Genomic DNA, 20,891 nt, shown 5'->3' on the forward strand with positions numbered 1-20,891 from the left:
CTTCTCTGAGCTTCTCTGACTTCTGCTCTCCTGTTCAGGAAGTAAAAGCCAGAAGCACGTGTTGCGTCCGGAGTCTCTAGAAGGGACGGATGAGGAGGATCCAGTCAGCGCTCTGGAGTGGGACCCTTTGTCCACTGACTATATACTAGGTTGGACTAATATTTAATCTGTATTTAGAGAAATTCCCATGATGTGTGTGTTTGTTGTGTTTTTGTGTCACATCGAAACCACGATCTGATAACAGGGTTGGCCCGGAGCCTGAACAGCCTGAAGCAGAGTTTGATGTAAAATTAAGGGGGAGTGGGTTCCTGGGCTGGTAAACCCTCAACCCCCGACTGCTCTCTGTCCACTGGCCTAGCAACTAGGATGGGATTAATAAAGTATAATAATAATAATAAAAGAAAAAGATGATGTAGCCATGAAGTCTCCATCCCAACGTCAGTGCAGTTTCTCTGCTCTCGGTATCTGACAACCCGCTGAGGTGATTGTCTGCGGTAGGAGGAAGAAGCCGACAAACCCTTGAAAGCCCGACCCAAGAATAAAGAAATAGGGAGAAAAGTTTATTTTTAAAATCTGAAATCTTTATTTTCCCCTTTAACAAAGTGTAAAAAAATAAAAAATAAAAAATTGTTGTAGATTTACTGTTTGTTACACTATTGTCAAAATAATAGTTGTGCAAATAGTTTGTCCACCAGGGGGCAGAAGACCGGTATCAGCAGGGTTTTGATCAAAGTTTTTACCATAAAGTGAAGCAGAAGGTCTCAGAAACTGTATGAATCACATATGATGCATATGGCATGAAAACAACAGTCCAGTCTGTAATGTTCTGTAAGGGGAAGCTTAAATAGTTTCTTTATCTCTTGTGACAAATTATGCTTAATTTTTTATTTAAAATGTTGAGTTTCTTACAATGAAGTTCAGATGTTCTAAGACAAGGACATTAGAATGACACTGCAAATCAAAACAATTAAAAACAAGTAGAGTTTCCTTCCTTTCATGTCTTTATCCATGAGCTAGCATGCTATTACAGCACAAATGATGTGTTACTGAGACAGAAGCCACTTGATTCCTGCACAAACATGGCCATGGTCTTGCAGAAAATATCTGATGCATAACGAATGTTTACTTGCAGACTTCTTGGGAAAAACTTCCAGCCTTCATTTTAGCTGCAGTAGACTTTTAGTTATTTTTCATGGTTCAGCTCCGAGGCAGCTGATCACCGAGACACAGGGGACAAATATCCTGAAATCACCTTCTCATTTCAAAGAAAGATGGTTTGTTTAGTTAAATTTCCTTTTTTAAAGTGTAAAAGCTTTTCAGGCTCTAACTTGTTGCTTATATTTTCTACAGCAGTGCAGTATTTGGTGAATAAAACCTCAATATCTGATGGATGTTAGTTTTTATTAGTTTTATCTTTTCGCGATACTTAAGCCCACAAAGCCAGTTAGTGGCCACATGGGTGTTTAACCCAAGTCAACCATCAGCCATGAAGTTTTATGGCCTTACTAGGAGATCAGGTGTCATCATAGATCATTTTTAATGAGCTTGTGTTCCAGCCGCTGTCAGTCAACCACATCAGAAGGTGTCGTCCACAACAGCAGTGTTTCTAACGATGACGCTGTCCTCCCACAGTGTCTAACCTCCATAACGGGATCCGGCTGGTAGACAGCGAGGCCTTGGTTTGCATCACGTCCTTCTGCTTCCCCTCAGCTGCTGCATCAGTTCAGTGCCTGGCCTGGGTCCCATCTGCACCGGGCATGTTCATCACTGGAGGTAAAGCCTGCATGTTCCCACAGCAGCCAGCTGGTGTGTGGGACACGTCATTTCTGCATTTAGAAACATTTTTATTTGCATTTTAATGAGAACTGTCTCATTTTCGGAGGGTGTGAGATGACTGATGGAGGTTTGTTTCTGTCTGTCAGACTCGCAGGTCGGCGTGTTGAGAGTTTGGAACGTGTCTCGCTCCACCCCTCTGGACAGCTTTAAGCTGAAAAAGACTGGATTTCATGCTCTGCATGTCCTAAACTCTCCTCTTGCAAAGAAAGGTAACATCATGTAGTTTAAATGAAGCATAAAACATAAACTAAAAACACATCAGAGGTTTTAGACCCCATCACCAAACACGCTATGCAAACATGTTTCTTTTATTTGTTTTTAGATGGGACAATGCATATCCATGAACATACAATGTTTTATTGTAAATATAGTAGTCTCGCTGTTAACAGAAATTTAAAAATAATAATAATAATAATAATAATAATAATGCTCTATTCCAAGCACGTTTTAGGTACATTATATTAGGAGTGGGACTCAGATTAAAAAAATAATCTAATTAATTAGAGCTTTGTAATTAAGTAATCTTGATTAATTGCATTTTAATTGCATAAGAATATGTGCCCCAAAAAGCAATTTTGTTTATTTACATGTATTTTAGTGGACAGCTGAATCAAATAATAGACAAAAACATTAATATTGTAAACTAAAGCTCTACTATTATCTGGGAAATGCATTTAATTGCATTTCAATTTAAAGCAGTAGAAACAGAAATAGAAAACCTCCCTGGCCCAAACTGAACAGACCCAAAGTTAAAAGTGTTGTTTTAAGTCCTTTAACCAGCAGCTCCAGCTGTTCTCTGATGAAGAGTCTACATGTTACAGAAATTTAACTTTCTACATATTTTCCTCCACACGCTTCATTAATAGGCATTAATATCTGAAGGGAAGCCAGGACGGGATCAGCCAGCAGCAGCTTCCAGTCTGGTTCTGGAGCAGAGGGGAACGTCTCCTACTCTGGTGCTTGAAGCTGGGACTGATGCTGGGAGCTAGGACTGATACTGAAAACTGGACCTGATACTGAAAGCTGGACCTGATGCTGGGAGCTGAGACTGATGCTCGGAGCTGGGACTGGGAGTTGAGACTGATGCTGGGAGCTGGGACTGAGAGCTGAGACTGATGCTGGGAGCTGGGACTGGGAGCTGGGACTGATCCTGAAAGCTGGAACTGATGCTGGGAGCTGGGACTGGGAGTTGAGACTGATGCTGGGAGCTGGGACTGAGAGCTGAGACTGATGCTGGGAGCTGGGACTGGGAGCTGGGACTGATCCTGAAAGCTGGAACTGATGCTGGGAGCTGGGACTGGGAGCTGAGACTAATTCTGGGAGCTGGGACTAGGAGCTGGGACTGATGCTGGGAGCTGAGACTGATGCTGGGAGCTAGGACTGATGTTGAAAGCTGGAACTGATGCTGGGGGCTGGGACTGATGCTGGGAGCTAGGACTGATGCTGGGAGCTAGGACTGATGTTGAAAGCTGGAACTGATGCTGGGAGCTGGGACTGATGCTGGGGGCTGAGACTGATGCTGGGAGCTAGGACTGATGTTGAAAGCTGGAACTGATGCTGGGAGCTGGGACTGATGCTGGGAGCTAGGACTGATGTTGAAAGCTGGAACTGATGCTGGGAGCTGGGACTGATGCTGGGAGCTAGGACTGATGCTGGGAGCTGGGACTGATGCTGGGAGCTGAGACTGATGCTGGGAGCTAGGACTGATGTTGAAAGCTGGAACTGATGCTGGGAGCTGGGACTGATGCTGGGAGCTAGGACTGATGTTGAAAGCTGGAACTGATGCTGGGAGCTGAGACTGATGCTGGGAGCTAGGACTGATGTTGAAAGCTGGAACTGATGCTGGGAGCTGAGACTGATGCTGGGAGCTAGGACTGATGTTGAAAGCTGGAACTGATGCTGGGAGCTAGGACTGATGCTGGGAGCTAGGACTGATGTTGAAAGCTGGAACTGATGCTGGGAGCTGAGACTGATGCTGGGAGCTAGGACTGATGTTGAAAGCTGGAACTGATGCTGGGAGCTGGGACTGATGCTGGGAGCTCAGACTGATGCTGGGAGCTAGGACTGATGTTGAAAGCTGGAACTGATGTTGGGAACTGGGACTGATGCTGGGAGCTGAGACTGATGCTGGGAGCTAGGACTGATGTTGAAAGCTGGAACTGATGCTGGGAGCTCAGACTGATGCTGGGAGCTAGGACTGATGTTGAAAGCTGGAACTGATGCTGGGAGCTGAGACTAATGCTGGGAGCTGAGACTGATGCTGGGAGCTGAGACTGATGCTGGGAGCTAGGACTGATGCTGGGAGCTAGGACTGATGTTGAAAGCTGGAACTGATGCTGGGAGCTGAGACTGATGCTGGGAGCTAGGACTGATGTTGAAAGCTGGAACTGATGCTGGGAGCTGAGACTGATGCTGGGAGCTGAGACTGATGCTGGGAGCTAGGACTGATGTTGAAAGCTGGAACTGATGCTGGGAGCTGGGACTGATGCTGGGAGCTCAGACTGATGCTGGGAGCTAGGACTGATGTTGAAAGCTGGAACTGATGCTGGGAGCTGGGACTGATGCTGGGAGCTGAGACTGATGCTGGGAGCTGAGACTGATGCTGGGAGCTAGGACTGATGTTGAAAGCTGGAACTGATGCTGGGAGCTGGGACTGATGCTGGGAGCTGAGACTGATGCTGGGAGCTGAGACTGATGCTGGGAGGTAGGACTGATGTTGAAAGCTGGAACTGATGCTGGGAGCTGGGACTGATGCTGGGAGCTCAGACTGATGCTGGGAGCTAGGACTGATGTTGAAAGCTGGAACTGATGTTGGGAGCTGGGACTGATGCTGGGAGCTGGGACTGATGCTGGGAGCTGAGACTGATGCTGGGAGCTAGGACTGATGTTGAAAGCTGGAACTGATGCTGGGAGCTGGGACTGATGCTGGGAGCTAGGACTGATGTTGAAAGCTGGAACTGATGCTGGGAGCTAGGACTGATGCTGGGAGCTAGGACTGATGTTGAAAGCTGGAACTGATGCTGGGAGCTGAGACTGATGCTGGGAGCTAGGACTGATGCTGGGAGCTAGGACTGATGTTGAAAGCTGGAACTGATGCTGGGAGCTAGGACTGATGTTGAAAGCTGGAACTGATGCTGGGAGCTGAGACTGATGCTGGGAGCTAGGACTGATGTTGGGAGCTAGGACTGATGCTGGGAGCTAGGACTGATGTTGAAAGCTGGAACTGATGCTGGGAGCTGAGACTGATGCTGGGAGCTAGGACTGATGTTAAAAGCTGGAACTGATGCTGGGAGCTGAGACTGATGCTGGGAGCTGAGACTGATGCTGGGAGCTAGGACTGATGTTGAAAGCTGGAACTGATGCTGGGAGCTGGGACTGATGCTGGGAGCTGAGACTGATGCTGGGAGCTGAGACTGATGCTGGGAGCTAGGACTGATGTTGAAAGCTGGAACTGATGCTGGGAGCTGGGACTGATGCTGGGAGCTCAGACTGATGCTGGGAGGTAGGACTGATGTTGAAAGCTGGAACTGATGTTGGGAGCTGGGACTGATGCTGGGAGCTGGGACTGATGCTGGGAGCTGAGACTGATGCTGGGAGCTAGGACTGATGTTGAAAGCTGGAACTGATGCTGGGAGCTGGGACTGATGCTGGGAGCTAGGACTGATGTTGAAAGCTGGAACTGATGCTGGGAGCTAGGACTGATGCTGGGAGCTAGGACTGATGTTGAAAGCTGGAACTGATGCTGGGAGCTGAGACTGATGCTGGGAGCTAGGACTGATGCTGGGAGCTAGGACTGATGTTGAAAGCTGGAACTGATGCTGGGTGCTAGGACTGATGTTGAAAGCTGGAACTGATGCTGGGAGCTGAGACTGATGCTGGGAGCTAGGACTGATGTTGGAAGCTGGAACTGATGCTGGGAGCTGAGACTGATGCTGGGAGCTAGGACTGATGCTGGGAGCTGGGACTGATGCTGGGAGCTGGGACTGATGTTGAAAGCTGGGACTGATGCTGGGAGGTGGGACTGATGCTGGGAGCTAGGACTGATGTTGAAAGCTGGAACTAATGCTGGGGGCTGGGACTGATGTTGAAAGCTGGAACTGATGCTGGGAGCTGGAACTGATGCTGGGAGCTCAGACTGATGCTGGGAGCTGGGACTGATGTGTAAAGCTGGAACTAATGCTGGGAGCTGGGACTGATGCTGGGAGCTAGGACTGATGTTGAAAGCTGGGACTGATGCTGGGAGCTCAGACTGATGCTGGGAGGTGGGACTGATGTTGAAAGCTGGAACTAATGCTGGGAGCTGGGACTGATGCTGGGAGCTGAGACTGATGTTGAAAGCTGGAACTAATGCTGGGGGCTGGGACTGATGTTGAAAGCTGGAACTGATGCTGGGAGCTGGGACTGATGCTGGGAGCTCAGACTGATGCTGAGAGCTGGGACTGATGCTGGGAGCTAGGACTGATGTTGAAAGCTGGGACTGATGCTGGGAGCTGGGACTGATGCTGGGAGCTGAGACTGATGCTGGGAGCTGGGACTGATGCTGGGAGCTGAGACTGATGCTGGGAGCTAGGACTGATGTTGAAAGCTGGAACTGATGCTGGGAGCTGGGACTGATGCTGGGAGCTAGGACTGATGTTGAAAGCTGGAACTGATGCTGGGAGCTAGGACTGATGCTGGGAGCTAGGACTGATGTTGAAAGCTGGAACTGATGCTGGGAGCTGAGACTGATGCTGGGAGCTAGGACTGATGCTGGGAGCTAGGACTGATGTTGAAAGCTGGAACTGATGCTGGGAGCTAGGACTGATGTTGAAAGCTGGAACTGATGCTGGGAGCTGAGACTGATGCTGGGAGCTAGGACTGATGTTGGAAGCTGGAACTGATGCTGGGAGCTGAGACTGATGCTGGGAGCTAGGACTGATGCTGGGAGCTGGGACTGATGCTGGGAGCTGGGACTGATGTTGAAAGCTGGGACTGATGCTGGGAGCTGGGACTGATGCTGGGAGCTAGGACTGATGTTGAAAGCTGGAACTAATGCTGGGGGCTGGGACTGATGTTGAAAGCTGGAACTGATGCTGGGAGCTGGAACTGATGCTGGGAGCTCAGACTGATGCTGGGAGCTGGGACTGATGTGTAAAGCTGGAACTAATGCTGGGAGCTGGGACTGATGCTGGGAGCTAGGACTGATGTTGAAAGCTGGGACTGATGCTGGGAGCTCAGACTGATGCTGGGAGCTGGGACTGATGTTGAAAGCTGGAACTAATGCTGGGAGCTGGGACTGATGCTGGGAGCTAGGACTGATGTTGAAAGCTGGAACTAATGCTGGGGGCTGGGACTGATGTTGAAAGCTGGAACTGATGCTGGGAGCTGGGACTGATGCTGGGAGCTCAGACTGATGCTGAGAGCTGGGACTGATGCTGGGAGCTAGGACTGATGTTGAAAGCTGGGACTGATGCTGGGAGCTGGGACTGATGCTGTCAGTCAGAGGGACCGAAGCTGCTGAGTGCTTTTGGAAGGGGGAGGGGCCTGAGTCAGCACCGCTGCTCTTTGAGAAGAGTAAGCGTTGCGTGCTTTAACATCAGTCTCTAATATGACCAGAAAACGTCTCTAGATATTTTGCTAGTTGCTTTTTTAAAAATAAAATCGCTACAAGGGTCTGAAAACCGGCTAAATATAGCACCCAAGCGCTGATGTGTGTGTCACTGTAATCGTACTGGAAATGGTCTCCGCGTTGTTTGGAATTCAAACTACAATTAAATGCGTTCATTTTTTAACACGTTATTTTCTTCTGTAATTAATTAATCATAATTAAGGCTTTAAAGTCATCCTCTTCTTAGGTTGAATTACATTGTAATGAAGTAATTATTTGTGCTTGTTTATATTTATTGTTTCATTTATTCATTAATTGTTTTATTGCGCTGCTGCTTGTGCTGTGATGTGTTGTGATGACTTGTGGATGAAAATTTGCTCTGGCTTATTTTACATATACAGTGTATAATAATGCACATTATCCCATTTAAAAATAAATCAGTCAAAGCCATTATAATTTATCACAGTAAGAAGGTTTCTGGAGGGAACCTGAGTAGAGTTCACCAGGTGTATATGTGGATTTTTCATATTTGTTTTTATTGGGGTTCATTGCATTTTTTTTAAAAACTTTGTTCTACGTTCATTTTTTTTTTAATAATGAAAAGTTCTTAACTGATTGACTGATTAAGCTTCGACCTTCTCTCTGTAGCCCAGAGCTCCAGTTCTCCCAGTAAAAATCAACACACCAGCTCCACTAGTGAGGCGGTTCCTCCTCCAACCCTGTCTCAGAACCGGTCCTTCTCTCTGCCCCCTGGTCATGCGGTCTGCTGCTTCATGGATGGAGGTGTTGGACTCTATGACATGGGTGCCAAGAAGTGGGACTTCCTACGAGACCTGGTACCCTGCAGGAGACCTGCACACACTCAGGAGCTCTCGTTGCTATTGTTGTTTTACATCTCCTCTTCTGTTTTTAGGGTCATGTAGAAACTATCTTCGACTGCAAGTTTAAACCAGATGATCCAAACCTGTTAGCTACGGCTAGTTTCGATGGAACCATCAAAATCTGGGACACAAACACATTAACAGCTGTTTATACGTCTCCTGGCAACGAGGGAGTTGTCTACTCCCTGTCCTGGGCTCCAGGTAAGTCACCTACATCTATAAACATACAGTGCATTAAAAATAAAACTACCCATGCAATCACAGTCCAGCAGGGTTAAATCAGTCCTGGTGCAGCAGTATTATAGTAATTATTAGTCAATAAATGACAAGAATCTAGAACTGGTGAAAACTATGGACTAGGGCAATGTTTCCCAATCCTGGTTTTCGGGGACCACTGCCTGGCATGTTGTAGAGCAGAGGTCACTAACAAGCGGACCCTGGTCCGGATCCCGACCCAGAACCTATCCCACATGGACCTGGAGTTAAAATATAAAATGTGACCAGGTGCTTTCATTTTAACTGGCGCAACTTTTACAGTCTTTACGGTAGTGGTCAGGAAACACGCAGACCAATTACACGTCAGGGAAGCCACCCCACGGGGTTTACTTAGCCAATCAGTGTGTGAGGCTCCCAGCGCGGCGGCAAACTGCCCATAGATGAAAAAACAAGTCAGGGCTAAAGACGACTGCTCCAGAGAAAGAGTTGCTAAATCTACCTGTTGTCAGCGACTTTGGGCTGGTTTTTATTTTAAGTCTTGCAAATATTGTCAGTTGCTGGTTTTTGGGCTTGTTTTTTCTGAGTGTAATTGCTTATTTGCTCTGGTCCTGCTCCTGCTATGAAACCCCTCTTTATTCACTCACAGCTGTCCACAATATAGGATATGATGTTAGAGTCCAGACTATAAGAGGGGGGATCTAGGTCACAATTTCTGATGGCCATCAGAATGTGTACCTGCACTATAATGAACTTAAATACAAGTTTTCAAAATTTTACTCGTTTTCAAAGATGTAAATGCAGAGAAATGAATGCTAGCGCCACCCCAGACATGCACGTTCAACTTCACTTGACAGAGCAGCAGTGACAGTGCCCACGAATAGATGTGTAGTAGACAAGAGAGTGTATTGGAGGGCCCATCCTGTAGCCCCTCAAAAAAACCTACTTATCCATGAGGCACAAATCAGTTTCAGACTGTATATATATATATATATATATATATATATATATATATATATATATATATACTACCGTTCAAAACTTTGGGGTCACTTTGCCATGGGATTCAATAGGGAAGTGACCCCAAACTTTTGAACGGTAGTGTATATATATATATATATATATATATATATATATATATATATATATCGCGGAAGCTGACTGAAATTATCTGCCTTATTTCAAACTCCCAGGGAGGAACAAAGTGAAAGCAGAAATCAAATGTGTAGTAGACTGGCATTATGGTCATAAATCACATGAGATGGTATGATATTGATTTAGTGGGCAACATTTTGATGTTTTCAAAGATCACAAATTATTCTATGACAACAGTTTCGATTGACTGGATTCAGGATTCAGAGGTTGATAATAAACAATGTCACATGCTGCATTAATACAACAATTTCTCTTCATGTTAAATCACAAGAAGCAAGTAAAAATGAAAATGAAAATTTGTTCATTTATATATATATATAATGTGTTCTTGAATCATATTCTGGATGTTGAGATTTAAAATGTGTAAACCTTCCTTCTATTCAGTCCAAAACTCAATATTTTTACAACATAGTTCTAATAACCAGGTTAAAATGAACTTTGTTTCTAATAGCTAAGTTAGTACAGTCTGACTCTATCGTAGTTAAACTTTGTTTCTAATAACCAGGTTAGTACAGTCTGACTCTATCGTAGCTAAACTTTGTTTCTAATAACCAGGTTAGTACAGTCTGACTCTATCGTAGCTAAACTTTGTTTCTAATTGCCAGGTTAGTACAGTCTGACTCTATCGTAGTTAAACTTTGTTTCTAATAACCAGGTTAGTACAGTCTGACTCTATCGTAGCTAAACTTTGTTTCTAATAACCAGGTTAGTACAGTCTGACTCTATCGTAGCTAAACTTTGTTTCTAATAACCAGGTTAGTACAATCTGACTCTATCGTAGTTAAACTTTGTTTCTAATAACCAGGTTAGTACAGTCTGACTCTATCGTAGCTAAACTTTGTTTCTAATAACCAGGTTAGTACAGTCTGACTCTATCGTAGCTAAACTTTGTTTCTAATAGCTAAGTTAGTACAGTCTGACTCTATCGTAGTTAAACTTTGTTTCTAATAACCAGGTTAGTACAGTCTGACTCTATCGTAGCTAAACTTTGTTTCTAATAACCAGGTTAGTACAGTCTGACTCTATCGTAGCTAAACTTTGTTTCTAATTGCCAGGTTAGTACAGTCTGACTCTATCGTAGTTAAACTTTGTTTCTAATAACCAGGTTAGTACAGTCTGACTCTATCGTAGCTAAACTTTGTTTCTAATAACCAGGTTAGTACAGTCTGACTCTATCGTAGCTAAACTTTGTTTCTAATTGCCAGGTTAGTACAGTCTGACTCTATCGTAGCTAAACTTTGTTTCTAATTGCCAGGTTAGTACAATCTGACTCTATCGTAGTTAAACTTTGTTTCTAATAACCAGGTTAGTACAGTCTGATTCTATCGTAGCTAAACTTTGTTTCTAATAACCAGGTTAGTACAGTCTGACTCTATCGTAGCTAAACTTTGCTTCTAATTGCCAGGTTAGTACAGTCCGACAGTCTGACTCTATCGTAGTTAAACTTTGTTTCTAATAACCAGGTTAGTACAGTCTGACTCTATCGTAGTTAAACTTTGTTTCTAATAACCAGGTTAGTACAGTCTGACTCTATCGTAGTTAAACTTTGTTTCTAATAACCAGGTTAGTACAGTCTGACTCTATCGTAGCTAAACTTTGTTTCTAATTGCCAGGTTAGTACAGTCCGACAGTCTGACTCTATCGTAGTTAAACTTTGTTTCTAATAACCAGGTTAGTACAGTCTGACTCTATCGTAGTTAAACTTTGTTTCTAATAACCAGGTTAGTACAGTCTGACTCTATCGTAGCTAAACTTTGTTTCTAATTGCCAGGTTAGTACAGTCCGACAGTCTGACTCTATCGTAGTTAAACTTAGTTTCTAATAACCAGGTTAGTACAGTCTGACTCTATCGTAGTTAAACTTTGTTTCTAATAACCAGGTTAGTACAGTCTGACTCTATCGTAGTTAAACTTAGTTTCTAATAACCAGGTTAGTACAGTCTGACTCTATCGTAGTTAAACTTTGTTTCTAATAACCAGGTTAGTACAGTCTGACTCTATCGTAGTTAAACTTTGTTTCTAATAACCAGGTTAGTACAGTCTGACTCTATCGTAGTTAAACTTTGTTTCTAATAACCAGGTTAGTACAGTCTGACTCCATCGTAGTTAAACTTTGTTTCTAATAACCAGGTTAGTACAGTCTGACTCTATTGTAGTTAAACTTTGTTTCTAATTGCCAGGTTAGTACAGTCCGACAGTCTGACTCTATCGTAGTTAAACTTAGTTTCTAATAACCAGGTTAGTACAGTCTGACTCTATCGTAGTTAAACTTTGTTTCTAATTGCCAGGTTAGTACAGTCTGACTCTATCGTAGTTAAACTTTGTTTCTAATAACCAGGTTAGTACAGTCTGACTCTATCGTAGCTAAACTTTGTTTCTAATTGCCAGGTTAGTACAATCTGACTCTATCGTAGTTAAACTTTGTTTCTAATAACCAGGTTAGTACAGTCTGACTCTATCGTAGCTAAACTTTGTTTCTAATAACCAGGTTAGTACAGTCTGACTCTATCGAAGTTAAACTTTGTTTCTAATAACCAGGTTAGTACAGTCTGACTCCATCGTAGTTAAACTTTGTTTCTAATAACCAGGTTAGTACAGTCTGACTCTATTGTAGTTAAACTTTGTTTCTAATTGCCAGGTTAGTACAGTCCGACAGTCTGACTCTATCGTAGTTAAACTTAGTTTCTAATAACCAGGTTAGTACAGTCTGACTCTATCGTAGTTAAACTTTGTTTCTAATTGCCAGGTTAGTACAGTCTGACTCTATCGTAGTTAAACTTTGTTTCTAATAACCAGGTTAGTACAGTCTGACTCTATCGTAGCTAAACTTTGTTTCTAATTGCCAGGTTAGTACAATCTGACTCTATCGTAGTTAAACTTTGTTTCTAATAACCAGGTTAGTACAGTCTGACTCTATCGTAGCTAAACTTTGTTTCTAATAACCAGGTTAGTACAGTCTGACTCTATCGTAGCTAAACTTTGCTTCTAATTGCCAGGTTAGTACAGTCTGACTCTATCGTAGGTAAACTTTGTTTCTAATAACCAGGTTAGTACAGTCTGACTCTATCGTAGCTAAACTTTGTTTCTAATTGCCAGGTTAGTACAGTCCGACAGTCTGACTCTATCGTAGTTAAACTTTGTTTCTAATAACCAGGTTAGTACAGTCTGACTCTATCGTAGTTAAACTTAGTTTCTAATAACCAGGTTAGTACAGTCTGACTCTATCGTAGCTAAACTTTGTTTCTAATTGCCAGGTTAGTACAGTCCGACAGTCTGACTCTATCGTAGTTAAACTTTGTTTCTAATAACCAGGTTAGTACAGTCTGACTCTATCGTAGTTAAGCTTTGTTTCTAATAACCAGGTTAGTACAGTCTGACTCTATCGTAGTTAAACTTTGTTTCTAATAACCAGGTTAGTACAGTCTGACTCTATCGTAGCTAAACTTTGTTTCTAATTGCCAGGTTAGTACAGTCCGACAGTCTGACTCTATCGTAGTTAAACTTTGTTTCTAATAACCAGGTTAGTACAGTCTGACTCTATCGTAGTTAAACTTTGTTTCTAATAACCAGGTTAGTACAGTCTGACTCTATCGTAGCTAAACTTTGTTTCTAATTGCCAGGTTAGTACAGTCCGACAGTCTGACTCTATCGTAGTTAAACTTAGTTTCTAATAACCAGGTTAGTACAGTCTGACTCTATCGTAGTTAAACTTTGTTTCTAATAACCAGGTTAGTACAGTCTGACTCTATCGTAGTTAAACTTAGTTTCTAATCACCAGGTTAGTACAGTCTGACTCTATCGTAGTTAAACTTTGTTTCTAATAACCAGGTTAGTACAGTCTGACTCCATCGTAGTTAAACTTTGTTTCTAATAACCAGGTTAGTACAGTCTGACTCTATTGTAGTTAAACTTTGTTTCTAATTGCCAGGTTAGTACAGTCCGACAGTCTGACTCTATCGTAGTTAAACTTAGTTTCTAATAACCAGGTTAGTACAGTCTGACTCTATCGTAGTTAAACTTAGTTTCTAATAACCAGGTTAGTACAGTCTGACTCTATCGTAGTTAAACTTTGTTTCTAATAACCAGGTTAGTACAGTCTGACTCTATCATAGTTAAACTTTGTTTCTAATTGCCAGGTTAGTACAGTCTGACAGTCTGACTCTATCGTAGTTAAACTTAGTTTCTAATAACCAGGTTAGTACAGTCTGACTCTATCATAGTTAAACTTTGTTTCTAATAACCAGGTTAGTACAGTCTGACTCTATCGTAGTTAAACTTAGTTTCTAATAACCAGGTTAGTACAGTCTGACTCTATCGTAGTTAAACTTAGTTTCTAATAACCAGGTTAGTACAGTCTGATTCTATCGTAGTTAAACTTAGTTTCTAATAGCCAGGTTAGTACAGTCTGACTCTATCGTAGTTAAACTTAGTTTCTAATAGCCAGGTTAGTACAGTCTGACTCTATCGTATTTAAACTTAGTTTCTAATAACCAGGTTAGTACAGTCTGACTCTATCGTAGTTAAACTTAGTTTCTAATAACCAGGTTAGTACAGTCTGACTCCATCGTAGTTAAACTTAGTTTCTAATAGCCAGGTTAGTACAGTCTGACTCTGTCGTAGTTAAACTTTGTTTCTAATAGCCATGTTAGTACAGTCTGACTCTGTCGTAGTTAAACTTTGTTTCTAATAACCAGGTTAGTACAGTCTGACTCTGTCGTAGATAAACTTAGTTTCTAATAACCAGGTTAGTACAGTCTGACTCTATCGTAGTTAAACTTTGTTTCTAATAACCAGGTTAGTACAGTCTGACTCTATCGTAGTTAAACTTTGTTTCTAATAGCCAAGTTAGTACAGTCTGACTCTATCGTAGTTAAACTTTGTTTCTAATAGCCAAGTTAGTACAGTCTGACTCTATCGTAGTTAAACTTTGTTTCTAATAACCAGGTTAGTACAGTCTGACTCTATCGTAGCTAAACTTTGTTTCTAATAACCAGGTTAGTACAGTCTGACTCTATCGTAGCTAAACTTTGTTTCTAATTGCCAGGTTAGTACAGTCTGACTCTATCGTAGTTAAACTTTGTTTCTAATAACCAGGTTAGTACAGTCTGACTCTATCGTAGCTAAACTTTGTTTCTAATAACCAGGTTAGTACAGTCTGACTCTATCGTAGCTAAACTTTGTTTCTAATAACCAGGTTAGTACAATCTGACTCTATCGTAGTTAAACTTTGTTTCTAATAACCAGGTTAGTACAGTCTGACTCTATCGTAGCTAAACTTTGTTTCTAATAACCAGGTTAGTACAGTCTGACTCTATCGTAGCTAAACTTTGTTTCTAATAGCTAAGTTAGTACAGTCTGACTCTATCGTAGTTAAACTTTGTTTCTAATAACCAGGTTAGTACAGTCTGACTCTATCGTAGCTAAACTTTGTTTCTAATAACCAGGTTAGTACAGTCTGACTCTATCGTAGCTAAACTTTGTTTCTAATTGCCAGGTTAGTACAGTCTGACTCTATCGTAGTTAAACTTTGTTTCTAATAACCAGGTTAGTACAGTCTGACTCTATCGTAGCTAAACTTTGTTTCTAATTGCCAGGTTAGTACAATCTGACTCTATCGTAGTTAAACTTTGTTTCTAATAACCAGGTTAGTACAGTCTGACTCTATCGTAGCTAAACTTTGTTTCTAATAACCAGGTTAGTACAGTCTGACTCTATCGTAGCTAAACTTTGCTTCTAATTGCCAGGTTAGTACAGTCTGACTCTATCGTAGTTAAACTTTGTTTCTAATAACCAGGTTAGTACAGTCTGACTCTATCGTAGCTAAACTTTGTTTCTAATTGCCAGGTTAGTACAGTCCGACAGTCTGACTCTATCGTAGTTAAACTTTGTTTCTAATAACCAGGTTAGTACAGTCTGACTCTATCGTAGTTAAACTTAGTTTCTAATAACCAGGTTAGTACAGTCTGACTCTATCGTAGCTAAACTTTGTTTCTAATTGCCAGGTTAGTACAGTCCGACAGTCTGACTCTATCGTAGTTAAACTTTGTTTCTAATAACCAGGTTAGTACAGTCTGACTCTATCGTAGTTAAACTTTGTTTCTAATAACCAGGTTAGTACAGTCTGACTCTATCGTAGTTAAACTTTGTTTCTAATAACCAGGTTAGTACAGTCTGACTCTATCGTAGCTAAACTTTGTTTCTAATTGCCAGGTTAGTACAGTCCGACAGTCTGACTCTATCGTAGTTAAACTTTGTTTCTAATAACCAGGTTAGTACAGTCTGACTCTATCGTAGTTAAACTTTGTTTCTAATAACCAGGTTAGTACAGTCTGACTCTATCGTAGCTAAACTTTGTTTCTAATTGCCAGGTTAGTACAGTCCGACAGTCTGACTCTATCGTAGTTAAACTTAGTTTCTAATAACCAGGTTAGTACAGTCTGACTCTATCGTAGTTAAACTTTGTTTCTAATAACCAGGTTAGTACAGTCTGACTCTATCGTAGTTAAACTTAGTTTCTAATAACCAGGTTAGTACAGTCTGACTCTATCGTAGTTAAACTTTGTTTCTAATAACCAGGTTAGTACAGTCTGACTCCATCGTAGTTAAACTTTGTTTCTAATAACCAGGTTAGTACAGTCTGACTCTATCGTAGTTAAACTTTGTTTCTAATTGCCAGGTTAGTACAGTCCGACAGTCTGACTCTATCGTAGTTAAACTTAGTTTCTAATAACCAGGTTAGTACAGTCTGACTCTATCATAGTTAAACTTAGTTTCTAATAACCAGGTTAGTACAGTCTGACTCTATCATAGTTAAACTTTGTTTCTAATAACCAGGTTAGTACAGTCTGACTCTATCATAGTTAAACTTTGTTTCTAATTGCCAGGTTAGTACAGTCTGACAGTCTGACTCTATCGTAGTTAAACTTAGTTTCTAATAACCAGGTTAGTACAGTCTGACTCTGTCATAGTTAAACTTTGTTTCTAATAACCAGGTTAGTACAGTCTGACTCTATCGTAGTTAAACTTTGTTTCTAATAACCAGGTTAGTACAGTCTGACTCTATCGTAGTTAAACTTAGTTTCTAATAACCAGGTTAGTACAGTCTGACTCTATCGTAGTTAAACTTAGTTTCTAATAACCAGGTTAGTACAGTCAGATTCTATCGTAGTTAAACTTAGTTTCTAATAGCCAGGTTAGTACAGTCTGACTCTATCGTATTTAAACTTAGTTTCTAATAACCAGGTTAGTACAGTCTGACTCTATCGTAGTTAAACTTAGTTTCTAATAACCAGGTTAGTACAGTCTGACTCTATCGTAGTTAAACTTAGTTTCTAATAACCAGGTTAGTACAGTCTGACTCCATCGTAGTTAAACTTAGTTTCTAATAACCAGGTTAGTACAGTCTGACTCCGTCGTAGTTAAACTTAGTTTCTAATAACCAGGTTAGTACAGTCTGACTCTGTCGTAGTTAAACTTTGTTTCTAATAGCCATGTTAGTACAGTCTGACTCTGTTGTAGTTAAACTTTGTTTCTAATAACCAGGTTAGTACAGTCTGACTCTGTCGTAGTTAAACTTAGTTTCTAATAACCAGGTTAGTACAGTCTGACTCTGTCGTAGATAAACTTAGTTTCTAATAACCAGGTTAGTACAGTCTGACTCTGTCGTAGTTAAACTTTGTTTCTAATAACCAGGTTAGTACAGTCTGACTCTATCGTAGTTAAACTTTGTTTCTAATAGCCAAGTTAGTACAGTCTGACTCTGTCGTAGTTAAACTTTGTTTCTAATAACCAGGTTAGTACAGTCTGACTCTGTCGTAGTTAAACTTTGTTTCTAATAACCAGGTTAGTACAGTCTGACTCTATCGTAGTTAAACTTTGTTTCTAATAGCCAGGTTAGTACAGTCTGACTCTATCGTAGTTAAACTTTGTTTCTAATAACCAGGTTAGTACAATCTGACTCTATCATAGTTAAACTTTGTTTCTAATAACCAGGTTAGTACAGTCTGACTCTATCGTAGTTAAACTTTGTTTCTAATAACCAGGTTAGTACAGTCTGACTCTATTGTAGTTAAACTTTGTTTCTAATAGCCAAGTTAGTACAGTCTGACTCTGTCGTAGTTAAACTTTGTTTCTAATAACCAGGTTAGTACAGTCTGACTCTGTCGTAGTTAAACTTTGTTTCTAATAACCAGGTTAGTACAGTCTGACTCTATCGTAGTTAAACTTTGTTTCTAATAACCAGGTTAGTACAGTCTGACTCTATCGTAGTTAAACTTTGTTTCTAATAACCAGGTTAGTACAGTCTGACTCTATCGTAGTTAAACTTTGTTTCTAATTGCCAGGTTAGTACAGTCCGACAGTCTGACTCTATCGTAGTTAAACTTTGTTTCTAATAACCAGGTTAGTACAGTCTGACTCTATCGTAGTTAAACTTAGTTTCTAATAACCAGGTTAGTACAGTCTGACTCTATCGTAGTTAAACTTAGTTTCTAATAGCCAGGTTAGTACAGTCTGATTCTATCGTAGTTAAACTTAGTTTCTAATAGCCAGGTTAGTACAGTCTGACTCTATCGTATTTAAACTTAGTTTCTAATAACCAGGTTAGTACAGTCTGACTCTATCGTAGTTAAACTTAGTTTCTAATAACCAGGTTAGTACAGTCTGACTCCATCGTAGTTAAACTTAGTTTCTAATAACCAGGTTAGTACAGTCTGACTCTATCGTAGTTAAACTTTGTTTCTAATAGCCATGTTAGTACAGTCTGACTCTGTCGTAGTTAAACTTTGTTTCTAATAACCAGGTTAGTACAGTCTGACTCTGTCGTAGATAAACTTAGTTTCTAATAACCAGGTTAGTACAGTCTGACTCTGTCGTAGTTAAACTTTGTTTCTAATAACCAGGTTAGTACAGTCTGACTCTATCGTAGTTCAACTTTGTTTCTAATAACCAGGTTAGTACAGTCTGACTCTATCGTAGTTAAACTTTGTTTCTAATAGCCAAGTTAGTACAGTCTGACTCTATCGTAGTTAAACTTAGTTTCTAATAACCAGGTTAGTACAGTCTGACTCTATCGTAGCTAAACTTTGTTTCTAATAACCAGGTTAGTACAGTCTGACTCTATCGTAGCTAAACTTTGTTTCTAATTGCCAGGTTAGTACAGTCTGACTCTATCGTAGTTAAACTTTGTTTCTAATAACCAGGTTAGTACAGTCTGACTCTATCGTAGCTAAACTTTGTTTCTAATAACCAGGTTAGTACAGTCTGACTCTATCGTAGCTAAACTTTGTTTCTAATAACCAGGTTAGTACAATCTGACTCTATCGTAGTTAAACTTTGTTTCTAATAACCAGGTTAGTACAGTCTGACTCTATCGTAGCTAAACTTTGTTTCTAATAACCAGGTTAGTACAGTCTGACTCTATCGTAGCTAAACTTTGTTTCTAATAGCTAAGTTAGTACAGTCTGACTCTGTCGTAGTTAAACTTTGTTTCTAACAACCAGGTTAGTACAGTCTGACTCTATCGTAGCTAAACTTTGTTTCTAATAACCAGGTTAGTACAGTCTGACTCTATCGTAGCTAAACTTTGTTTCTAATTGCCAGGTTAGTACAGTCTGACTCTATCGTAGTTAAACTTTGTTTCTAATAACCAGGTTAGTACAGTCTGACTCTATCGTAGCTAAACTTTGTTTCTAATTGCCAGGTTAGTACAATCTGACTCTATCGTAGTTAAACTTTGTTTCTAATAACCAGGTTAGTACAGTCTGACTCTATCGTAGCTAAACTTTGTTTCTAATAACCAGGTTAGTACAGTCTGACTCTATCGTAGCTAAACTTTGCTTCTAATTGCCAGGTTAGTACAGTCTGACTCTATCGTAGTTAAACTTTGTTTCTAATAACCAGGTTAGTACAGTCTGACTCTATCGTAGCTAAACTTTGTTTCTAATTGCCAGGTTAGTACAGTCCGACAGTCTGACTCTATCGTAGTTAAACTTTGTTTCTAATAACCAGGTTAGTACAGTCTGACTCTATCGTAGTTAAACTTAGTTTCTAATAACCAGGTTAGTACAGTCTGACTCTATCGTAGCTAAACTTTGTTTCTAATTGCCAGGTTAGTACAGTCCGACAGTCTGACTCTATCGTAGTTAAACTTTGTTTCTAATAACCAGGTTAGTACAGTCTGACTCTATCGTAGTTAAACTTTGTTTCTAATAACCAGGTTAGTACAGTCTGACTCTATCGTAGGTAAACTTTGTTTCTAATAACCAGGTTAGTACAGTCTGACTCTATCGTAGCTAAACTTTGTTTCTAATTGCCAGGTTAGTACAGTCCGACAGTCTGACTCTATCGTAGTTAAACTTTGTTTCTAATAACCAGGTTAGTACAGTCTGACTCTATCGTAGTTAAACTTTGTTTCTAATAACCAGGTTAGTACAGTCTGACTCTATCGTAGCTAAACTTTGTTTCTAATTGCCAGGTTAGTACAGTCCGACAGTCTGACTCTATCGTAGTTAAACTTAGTTTCTAATAACCAGGTTAGTACAGTCTGACTCTATCGTAGTTAAACTTTGTTTCTAATAACCAGGTTAGTACAGTCTGACTCTATCGTAGTTAAACTTAGTTTCTAATAACCAGGTTAGTACAGTCTGACTCTATCGTAGTTAAACTTTGTTTCTAATAACCAGGTTAGTACAGTCTGACTCCATCGTAGTTAAACTTTGTTTCTAATAACCAGGTTAGTACAGTCTGACTCTATTGTAGTTAAACTTTGTTTCTAATTGCCAGGTTAGTACAGTCCGACAGTCTGACTCTATCGTAGTTAAACTTAGTTTCTAATAACCAGGTTAGTACAGTCTGACTCTATCGTAGTTAAACTTAGTTTCTAATAACCAGGTTAGTACAGTCTGACTCTATCATAGTTAAACTTTGTTTCTAATAACCAGGTTAGTACAGTCTGACTCTATCATAGTTAAACTTTGTTTCTAATTGCCAGGTTAGTACAGTCTGACAGTCTGACTCTATCGTAGTTAAACTTAGTTTCTAATAACCAGGTTAGTACAGTCTGACTCTATCATAGTTAAACTTTGTTTCTAATAACCAGGTTAGTACAGTCTGACTCTATCGTAGTTAAACTTTGTTTCTAATAACCAGGTTAGTACAGTCTGACTCTATCGTAGGTAAACTTTGTTTCTAATAACCAGGTTAGTACAGTCTGACTCTATC

At 40.7% G+C, this 20,891-nt stretch overlaps 1 protein-coding gene across 4 annotated transcripts in view; it reads left to right on the top strand.

Annotated features, from left to right (window-relative positions):
* The window catches only part of wdr17 (WD repeat domain 17), a 73,946-nt gene that overhangs the window by 5,479 nt on the left and 47,576 nt on the right, over positions 1-20,891 (top strand). For all 4 annotated transcript variants that reach the window (XM_041983303.1, XM_041983299.1, XM_041983300.1 and 1 more), the window contains exons 5-9: positions 39-149; positions 1,633-1,773; positions 1,923-2,045; positions 8,072-8,259; positions 8,337-8,505. In XM_041983303.1, coding sequence (XP_041839237.1) covers positions 39-149; positions 1,633-1,773; positions 1,923-2,045; positions 8,072-8,259; positions 8,337-8,505 — 732 coding nt within the window. The remainder of the gene's footprint in view (positions 1-38; positions 150-1,632; positions 1,774-1,922; positions 2,046-8,071; positions 8,260-8,336; positions 8,506-20,891) is intronic.

The sequence above is a fragment of the Melanotaenia boesemani genome, chromosome 4 (genome assembly GCF_017639745.1).
Source record: "Melanotaenia boesemani isolate fMelBoe1 chromosome 4, fMelBoe1.pri, whole genome shotgun sequence".
Lineage (NCBI taxonomy): Eukaryota > Metazoa > Chordata > Actinopteri > Atheriniformes > Melanotaeniidae > Melanotaenia > Melanotaenia boesemani.